The sequence below is a fragment of the Corvus hawaiiensis genome, chromosome 8 (assembly GCF_020740725.1).
Source record: "Corvus hawaiiensis isolate bCorHaw1 chromosome 8, bCorHaw1.pri.cur, whole genome shotgun sequence".
Classification (NCBI taxonomy): domain Eukaryota; kingdom Metazoa; phylum Chordata; class Aves; order Passeriformes; family Corvidae; genus Corvus; species Corvus hawaiiensis.
In genome coordinates, this window is record NC_063220.1 from 35,242,663 (window position 1) to 35,252,684 (window position 10,022).

General features: G+C 42.2%; 1 protein-coding gene across 3 annotated transcripts; it reads right to left on the reverse strand.

Annotated features, from left to right (window-relative positions):
- Window positions 1–749: 749 nt before the first annotated feature.
- Window positions 750–9,249, reverse strand: TFAM (transcription factor A, mitochondrial). 3 transcript variants are annotated; one of them, XM_048310403.1, is made up of 6 exons: window positions 8,922–9,249; window positions 6,963–7,033; window positions 4,951–5,100; window positions 3,493–3,588; window positions 2,620–2,676; window positions 750–1,670 (listed from the first exon to the last, which is right to left on the reverse strand). In XM_048310403.1, exons 1-6 carry the CDS (start codon window positions 9,232–9,234, stop codon window positions 1,458–1,460), a joined length of 900 nt encoding a protein of 299 aa, XP_048166360.1. In that variant the 5' UTR covers window positions 9,235–9,249; the 3' UTR covers window positions 750–1,457. The 3 variants fall into 3 exon arrangements, with proteins under 3 accessions (XP_048166360.1, XP_048166361.1, XP_048166362.1); XM_048310404.1 differs by lacking the exon at window positions 2,620–2,676; XM_048310405.1 differs by lacking the exons at window positions 2,620–2,676; window positions 3,493–3,588.
- Between the last annotated feature and the right edge of the window lie 773 nt (window positions 9,250–10,022).

Consider the following 10,022-nt stretch of genomic DNA (forward strand, 5'->3'; position numbering starts at 1 on the left):
CCGGAGTTCAGAGATAGCACGTTGGGCGCCAAATGTGGAAGGTATCTTTTCAGCTTTATACTGGCTAGCCCTTGTATTTCAATGCTTTAGAAAGCCCCGAGCAGCCTTGAAAGGTAGCAAGGGCGATCTAGCACTTTAGTAGCTCTAGAATTGGTACCTGAATCAGCTGCAGAGCAAATACCATCAGCAGAAGCAAAGAGGGAGAAGTATAGCTCCCTGCTCGCTCAATTCCCTGCAGTTAGAAGCTTTCAAATGAGACAGACAACCGGAGATGTTCACAGGAAAGTCACTGAGCTGAGAGAGAGCGTTTGCCTCCCCTCGACCATCTTTATTAGGAGAAGGGGAAAGGGGAGGACTGGGGGCGGACCCGGGGTGAGCGGCCAATCAGACACTGCTGAAGAGTCTGAGTTACATTTGGCTTTGCCCGCGCTTGGAACAAAGGAGCTCAGAGCACGTCTTTGGGAGGGGGGAGGGGAAGCTCGGAACAGGCAGCAACAAGGGCCCTGAGCAACCTGACTTAGTGAGTAGCATCCCTTCCTACAGGAGGGGTATGGGAACCATGTGATCTTGAAGGACCCTTCCAAGCCAAGCCTTTCTAGAATTCCATGATTATTTTGTGGGTCACTCAGAACAGATGAGATCCACCAACTACTGAAAAAGTTGGCCTGCCTTGTAAAAACAGATTCCTCAAAATACCGATAAGACTTTAACTAAGATGGAAAGACTGCAGGAAAGAAACCAACCATCTCTTCAAAATACCTGTATTTATTACATCAAAACTCAAAGTCCAAACAGTTCACATTTTTTCTTTTCCATCTAGGTCGTCCCAAATGTGACAACAGCAAGTCAAAAATGTTTGTATGTATCCAAACAAAACCATGGAATGAAAGTCCAATAAAGGTACATTCATACAAAAGTCATATGATCTTTAATCAAATGCAATGTAAGTGGCATACACAGATTAACAGGTACAAAAAGATAGATGCATAAAATAAAAGCTAGGATTTTATGTTTCTTGTGCCTGTTGTTGAAATGCAGAACATCTCACTACCAATAACATGGAGAGAATAAAACATAGCAGCATTAATTCCGATTTCAGTCCTTATTTACAGAATTTAGATGGTAACATTGTAGAATATTCTTTCTTTCATAAAGAAAGAAACTTTTTTATTTTTTCATTAAAAAATACCTTATAAAAGCTGACTATTATCTACCATTATTGGAGAGCTCTGCTGATGTCAGTGAGTATCAGTATTCACAGTTGATTAACCGACTGCTGTTCTACATTTCAGGCTATACCTACAGTGATTATATCAGTCACTTCTGAGAGACAGTAACTCCTCTCTTACCTGATCACCTTTCAAGAGGGCCCTTCACGGATTTTCCAAATTTCAGTGCTAATGCTGACTGCAGCATTAACACAGCAGGAAAGAAATAGTACAACCAAAGGGGTTTTTTTATTCTTCGGATTTTTTTAATTTTGCCTTGTTTCCACCTGAGGAAGCTTTGGCTGTTTCAGCTTGCTTTGCAGTTTCAGCAGGTTTCTTTTTCAGCCTTTGCTTTTTGGAACGCACCAGGTCTTCACGTCCCAGTTCAATCATTTTTGCTTCCCATGACTTCATTTCATTCTCATACCGAACCTTATCATCTTCAGCAAGCTGCAGGTATGGCTGAAAGAAAATAAGGTATCAAGAGTTACAGAAGGGTCTTTTTCTGGAAAACTGCTGCAACACAAAGGTGACTTAGAACAACACCTGTGCAGTGAACAGCCCAGGCATTTGCTTTCACCACCAGCTAATTGGAAAAAAAAAAATCAAACTTGCAGAAAAATACAAAGCTTTAGCACTAAATTGCAGTTATATCAACAGCTGGCCATCCCCTGAAGAAGTTGTTTATTCAGTACTGCTACTAACAGTTAAGGCTTTTTCATTTGGGCACTAGTTTGAGAGAGCTGGATTATGTGAGGCACAGGAATATATACTGCTGTAGAATTATTTCAACTTATTTCTCTACAGTAAGAACATGAACATAGGGTGTGTCCTCGGTACACATTAAAAACCACCTGGAAGAAGAGCATTCAGGAGGAAGGACAGCAGGGTACAGAATACCTGAAAATGTCAAGGTTTAGTTCAGATTTCAGTAGAGCACCCCTCCACTTTTGATTTGCTCATCTACAGGTTCGTAGTTCAATACACTGAGAAAGCTGGCAGAAAATTATCCCCCAGACAACCAAAGTTAATAGATTACTCTGTGCACATCACTTGCAGATTTCTGTTGCTTTCCCTTGTAAATAGTCTTTCCATGAGCAGCAAATTCTTATGCTGGTTTTTAAAGATATTGTGGACTATTAGAAAAAAATCAAATTGTTGCATATTATTCCACCTTCTTTTCTAGATATTAGTTAGCATCCACTTTAAGGCACACTGAACTTCTATCCCACTGACTCACAGGGAATAAAGGTAATGACAATCTTTTTCAAGATGCATGAATATCTTGGAGTATTTTCCTCAGTATTACATTTTGAGCAACTGAGTTCAAGATTTTGTACGAATATATCAGTTTTGACTCAAGTTTGTAATTCTGATTAGATCAGAGCCTCATCCAAATCCTCTGACATACCTGCTTTTGGGAAGTAGACAGTTTTTGCCATGTATCAAATAGTTTCTTCAGCTTTGCCTAGGGAATGCAGAACATGCAATATATGAGGGCTATTTTAGGAGTAGACTGACTTCAGAAGGGTACAGATGAATGCTGCACGAGTGAAAGCCAAGCATAAACCAATGCAAAAAAGCACAAAGTCACAAATCTTGCTTCCCCTTATTTACTCTTTTAATGTAAGTAAACAATAGAGTTCAAAACAAGCTTCTGGGCATCATCTGAGCCACATTTACAGCCTGGGCCTCAGCTGACTGGAGAAGCCTGCCTTGTACATGGAAAACTGAGATACAAAATACATCCACCATCCTGACTTACTGACTAAATGTGTAGGGTAAGGAACACATGATGCACACAGGGCAGGTCTCCACCACTTCAAGTGCTATAATCCACCAGTAACTTACATCATCACAGCACAGTTTAGTGCAGAACTTGTGAGTTTGCTGAGGAACTCCTGCATGTTCCATACCACCGAGCTGTAGGAGGTAAAATAACCTGCTACTGCCAGAACAGGAGCACACCACCACAACTCTTAGAAAAACTATTCTATTTCTACATCAAAACAAAGAGAAGAATAATTCTCTCCTTACAAAAGGAACAAATGAAGTCTGTAACACTGAAGTGCAAAAATTTTAAGGCTGTATACCCACACAGCACTTTATACAGGCCATGTCAGTAGTACAGCCAGATCGCCACAGCCTAAAGAAAATAACCTAAGCAATGCAGCATCGAGACACTGAACTACTGAACAGTATCTTTGAAAATGACAGAATTTAAACTACATTTTCCTGAATACAATGGATACATTAAAAAAACCCCCAATTTTTCCTGGCTTACCACAGGTGAAATTCCCTCACTTTCTTGAAAATTTTCTGACAGGAAAATGTTAAAGCCGCTACGAGCTCTTTTAGGTTTTCCAAGCAGATTCAATTCCTTTAAAAACAACAGAAGACGTTATTCCATCTACTAAGCATGCATTTGTTCTAAATCTAAACTTAGCATTTGTCTTTATATTTTATACAAAAATCAAACACAAATTCTTTCTTTGGAGTTTTATTCTGTAAACTAGACTATATGTCAAGATGCTCTTCGTGCTTTTCAAGACTAATGCTACACTACAAAAAGCTAACAACTTGAGTTTTCACAAGTTGTTGAAAAAGCATTTAAAACTGATTCTTACTCCAGCTAAGTCTTCCAGAAACCAAAAGTGTTACTAAATTCAACTCTGTAATAAAGTAATGATGACAGGTTTTCTATTATTCTTCAGTAAGGCTTCCGTTTCTGGTGTGAAATACTGCCTGTGTGCAGAGAAGAAGGCAGACACCCATCTGTGTAGAGGTGAGAGGCTGGAAGAGAACTGGGTTTCTGCTATCAGAATGCTTTGCCTACAGGGATGATGGCTAGAGAATGAAAGTACAGCAAGTTCTAGATGCAATTACACTTCCTGTTTTCTCCAGTCCTGATACTCCCATTGGAGCCTAGGTGCTGTAAATTAACATCTGCTCAGGTATTAGATATGTCAACTGAATTCCTTGTGGTGCCATACTCTAAAAAGGATCAGCAGAATCATTTAGATTAAAAACTCCCTCTAAATAGGGGTCTTTTAAACCAAATTTGTTTTGCTTTTGCCAGTTAGGGCAATGCCACACCAGCAGTTTAATTCACAGAAATAAGTAAGCAATATGTAACCCCTTTGATTTTGCCAGACAAACCATAATATTGTACCTTTACAGATGGTTCTAAGGATTTATACATAAACCAGACAAAAGGGAATAAGGAAGATGATCCTTATGAATATAATAGTAATGGACACAAACAGATGTCACAGCAGCAGCGATACAGTGGCAGAGTCCAAGAAAGGAAGGAAAAAAGGCTACTTCAAACAGCTGCTACCTTGTAGGGGCTAATGAGGGAACAGACACAAAGTCTTTGTGAAAAGCTATTTCTGGATGTCTTCCCATCCAAAGAGTTGCTGGTCCAAATGTCTTTTACTGCCTATCCTTTCTCCGGTAGCTCAAGAAATAGGGAGAAAAAAGCATAGAGAAGCCACCTCTAAGCACAAAGATATGTGCTAGTTCTGTGCGCTTCAAGCACAGGAAAGCCACTAAAACAGCTGCTAACACCAGTAATTATTTTAGTCCATGGCATTCTGGGGGGTTTGTGCTTGTTGTGCGTTTTCTTTTATTCGGAGTTGCTTTTGTATTTCTAAAACATGCTTCAACTCTGCTTTGTATACTAGACAAACAGACTTCAGGTTCCTTGAGAGAAAAGAAACCAGAACTTCAAAATACTTACTCTTTTTGCCCTGATTGATCTTCTCTTTGCCACTTGTTTTCTCCTCTCCTCTTTCAAAGCTGCAGCTTGGGCTGGAGTCAGTTGGGCTTTATAAGCAGCCATCTGCTCTCCATATCTTTTCCAGTCTGTCTTTCTTGCTTCCTCATAAACCTATGGCACAAACCACCACCAGCCTTAAAGAAATGCTTTCAGTCAGAAGCACCTGACCATTAGACAAGCTAACGTTTCTAACCTATGAGTAGAAAAATTATAGACTGAAAAAAATTACCCCAGAACATCAGATTTTCATGTTTGATTCCCTGTTCTACATTTCAGAGACACAGAGGGAAAGGTACACAGAGTGAGAAGTCCAGAAGGGATGTGAGAGCACCTCAATTCTTTTGAACAAAGATATTTCCTTTAGAAAACGGCACTTAGTTCCTAACTGCCTCTAATTGTTAACTGCAACCAAGGAAGAACAACCATTACTTTGCTATAAATAGCATTTAAATTTTGCAAAGATCAGCAAGCCCTAGAGTTCCTTCACATTATCCCTTGAAACTGCCACTCAGAGAAACTTCACTACTTATGACTTAATTTGCTGACTCTTAAAAGAAATTTACATGAAGCAAAAGAATTTGGTCCTTTCATTAAAACTGAGGTTTCACCTAACTTATACACAAGAGGAGAACAACTTTACAAAACTTGTATTATACATGTAATGCAATATTGCCATTCAAAAAGGAGAAAGAATTGGTCTGCAGCCCCACAGCTACATGGAATGAGAGCTGTATCATTTCTCCAGCAAGAGATTAGAACTGTTAAAGCCAAGGTCATGTACAAGTGCAAGTAGCAAAGTATCTTCCTTTACTGGGTTTGCATGGCCAGATTTTTGTGTTGAAGGGGGTACAGGAATGGTTCCTATGAGAAGCTGCCATGCCTGATGGAGCCAAGGCCAGCCAGCTCCAAGAGGCACCCTCTATTGGCCATCAGTGATGGTGGTGGCACCTCTGAGATAACAGAGTTATGAAGGAGAAAAAGAAAACTGCACAACTTCAGCCAGAGAGGGCAGGGACACACACCATGTCAGAAGAACATTTCTACCGATCTTAAGGTCAGGGAAGGAGAGGCAGGAGATGCTCCAAGCACCAGAGCTGAGGTTCCCCTTCAGCCTGTGGTGCAGCCCACAGTGAGGCAGCTGTGCCCTTGCAGACCATGGGGGAGCAGAGATCCACCTGCAGCCCATGGAAGAGACTACACTGAAGTGAGAAGATGCATAAAGGGGGCTGTGACCCCATGGAGGACACACAATAGAACAGCCTATTCCTGAAGGACAGCAGCCCACGGAAAGGGACACATGCTGGAGCAATTCCTGAAGAACTGCAGCCCATGGGAAAAACTCATATTGTGAGCAGTTCATGGAGAATTGTCCCCTGGGGGAGGGCTCCCATGCTGAAGTTTTCCCACTTAGCAGGAAGGAGCAGCAGAAACAACACATGATGGACTGACCTCAGCCTCCATTCCCTGTCCTCCTGCACTGCTGTCAGGAGGAAGTAGAGAAATTGGGAGTGATGTTGAGCCTGGGAAGAGTGGGGAATAGGAGGAAAGGTGTCTTAGGATTTTAAGTTTTTACTTTTCATTATCCCACTCTGATCTGATTGGTAATAAACTGATTTCCTCAAGTGAAGTTCATTTTGCCCTGACAGTAACTGGTGAGGGACCTCTCCCTGCTTTATTCCAACCCACAAACTTTTTGCTGTATTTTCTCTCCCCTGCCCAGCTGCGAAGAGCAGCTGAGAGTGGCTTCGGTGGGCACCTGGCATTCAGCCAGGGTCTCCCCACTACACTTCCCTTGAGTTATTCAAAGCTTCCAATTCTCCCAACTGTTTTGATGTCTGAAGCCCTTTGAAAACAAACCCACCAACCAAAAACACCCACCAGAATAAACAAAAAAAACCACAAGAGACACCAGACCAAATAAAAATCCACCATCTGTAGAGTTCAAAGTACTCAGGGAAAGGATACAACCTTACCTGCTTCTGTGATGCGGGTAAATCCTTCCATGCACATGCTAATTTTTTAATCAGTTCCAGGTTGCTCGATTCTGTACATTAAAATCAGAAAGCCCAGAAATAAAGATCAACATTGTATCTTTAGTAAGGTTCTTCAGTTTTTACCAAAGAAAGCTGTCACAAGTATCATCTTCCTGTACAAATGCATTTTCCTCCTTTCATAAACTACCTCACTGTGGCAGTTAAAGGGCATTGCAGTATTTGGGGGATGGGGAAGAGTCACTGCTCGCCTGGAACAAAACATGCAGTTACGAACTGAAGCACCATTTCAAGGCAGCTATTATCACTCCACAAAAATTTCGTATTTTTTGTCTTTTGAGCTGGATCCTTTTCTATACAATGCAAAATGGTCTGAATTTGGAGGGCGGAGCAGGAGAAACCAAAAGTAAAATTTCCAGTTCTAACTTTTTTAGCAAAAAGAGTCTGCTGAATTCTTCATTCGAGTATAACGTGACTTTATCCACTTAATATAGCACATATACTTTGATCTTTATTATCCTTTACTTACAGTATTATTTAAAAGAAGTTAAAAAAAAAAGTAATTTCCTTCTCCAGCAAACAAAATTACTTTAGTCTGCTTTGGTTTTCAGCTGACTGCCTTTGCCTCTGGCTCTTGCACTACGGTGATGAGGCCTCCAGCCAGACTTGAATTTGATAAGGGAAAAAGAATAATTAAAAAGCAAGCAAGCAAGCAACCAACCACAAAAAGGCCCCAAGGAGACAAACCCCAAACAAACCCAAGTGTTGTGCAAAGAGGATATAAGGTCTTCTTTACATGCAAAATCCTTTACAGGCTTTCCCTCTACTTCACAATAAAAGAAAAAACAGATGAGCTTCTCTCCCCCCTGAGATGTAAAGTTCAGCCACCTCAATGGTGGAAAAGTGTAACTAAGCTCTTCTCAGTAACCTGACTTTCAGAATTCTGGAAAAACAAGACAATGAAAAGGTTTTAGTGCAAGTAAATCGGCCTTAAAACCTTTGAAAATATGATGCTATGACCACTGATAACAGAAAACAAATAAATTATTGGGTTATTTTTGATCATTACCTGTTTTGGAACAAGAAAACCCCAAACTCTCAATTTGTATATAAAATCCAGTATGTTTATTTGCAGATTATTCAAATTTTGGAAATGTGGAAAACACTAGTGTGGTGCATAACTACAATATACTCTAATCAGTTACCAACCTATGAGAGTGGAACTCTTGAACTGGTGAGCTAAGTAGGATATCAAATGGTTTTCCCTACTTAAATCTTCCTCAGGATTTGCCCAATATGACCATAGTTCTTTAAACATTTTAACCTTCAACAGTATTTCAAAACCAGCATATCTATTCTGCAGCTCTCTGGCAAGAGTCACTGCCTTGCCTGTAACTGAAGTTTCTGATAGTAAATCAAACATATTCACAGAAAACCATTTTCCTCTAAATACATTTACTTTTTCTCCCATATACAGTAATGCAATCAAGTATCTGTAATTTTTCAATTACTAAGCCTCAAAATAAAATCATACACAGCTCATAATATCAGCAAAAGTGTACTTCAAATATATGGAGTCCAAAAATAATTGAAAACCATAAATCATTGTTAACATGTATTACCTAGATGAGTTATTTCATCAAGCATTTTTAAAGTTACACAGGCATGTTCACTTTTTTGACTTATGAAGCACAGAAGACCAAGCAGGCACGTGCAGGCAGTGAGTATGGCTATGCTGGATTCACCCCGGGAATGGTACGGATAAACAGATGAGTTGCATCTCCGAGATCACGACAGCTTAGATCGCTCCCGAGGTTCGCTTTTACAAAGGGACAGGTTGTTCCGGCTTCCTGGCTCACCCCACTCTGGGGGGCGGCGGTATCTAAGCTCCGGCGCCCAACAGGGCCAACCGCGGGCCCCGCCTCCCCTCAAACCTCGTACCTGGGTTTTTTTCCCTAAAAGCCGGACGGTTGTCTATCACAAAACGAAGATAGGCGGTGAGGGGCCGCTTCGGGCGCTGATTCGAGCTGATCCCCCGAGACAGGCACTGCTCCGCCGCGGCACCGGCCTTGCACACAACGGCACCGTCGAGGAGGGTCCCCGTCCCCCACTCCCGCAGCCCCGATCCTGTCCCGCACCGGAGGAGCCGCCGCGCGCCCGCGCCCGCGCCCGCGCCCGCGCCCAGGCCCAGGCCCAGGCCCAGGCCCAGGCCCAGGCCCGCAGCCCGACCCAGCAAGGCCGCTGCCGCCGCCATCCCAGCCCGCCGCGCCTGCGCGCGAAGAGCGCGCGGTACCCTGGGACAGCGACGCGGAGGGCGGAGCCAGGGTGACGACTGCAAGGTGACCCCCCGCAGCCCCGCCCCCACGGGCACACGAGGTTCTGAACCACGGGCGGGCGGGTTCATTGTGTGCGCGCGCAGGGAGCACATGCAGGCAGAAACTTGTAATAGAGAGATCAGAAACTAACTGGGCACTAAGTAACTAAATCAGTTGATGAGGTGTGGCCAAAAACTAACCCCACGGCTTCACTGTTTTCTTCGCAATGGCAAGCTTTTGGGCGCTGCTTTGTCTGAAACAGCAGACGCCACAGATCCGACCAGTTCTCGGGGAAAAAGGAAGATTTACATTTTATTTTTTTTTCCATCATAGTAAACAGCACAGAATGAAGTGACCTTTCAGCCCCGCCCCTGGAAACAGAATTTGTATAAAAAGGGTTAACGGAGGAGCTCTGAAGGTGCAGTAGCAGAGATGTTTCTCTCTGCAGATTAAATCCAACCCGTTCATTGCATGACTGAAGTTTAAAACAATGTATTTATCATTTCATTCCGATAATTTCAAAATCAGAAAGGCTGAACTGCTAGGAATATCATAAGAATCAAAGACATAGCTTCACACCTCTAAACTAACAGGATCATAAGACAAGTTCCTTTTTTAATATTTACATATGCTTAATATGTCTTACACACGGGTGTTGGTTGTTGGTTTTCAATCCTCCTACCAGTTTCATATTGTGGTGGACAGTCATTCCTGCATGCAGGGCACA

Excerpts from the sequence above, each read along its gene's own strand:
- TFAM (XM_048310403.1), bottom strand. The coding sequence starts at position 9,234 with ATGGCGGCGGCAGCGGCCTTGCTGGGTCGGGCTGCGGGCCTGGGCCTG. Across the intron at positions 5,101-6,962 it reads TACCCGCATCACAGAAGCAG|GTTTATGAGGAAGCAAGAAA; the intron begins GTAAGGTTGTAT and ends TTTGTGCCATAG. Across the intron at positions 3,589-4,950 it reads GATCAATCAGGGCAAAAAGA|GAATTGAATCTGCTTGGAAA; the intron begins GTAAGTATTTTG and ends TTGTTTTTAAAG.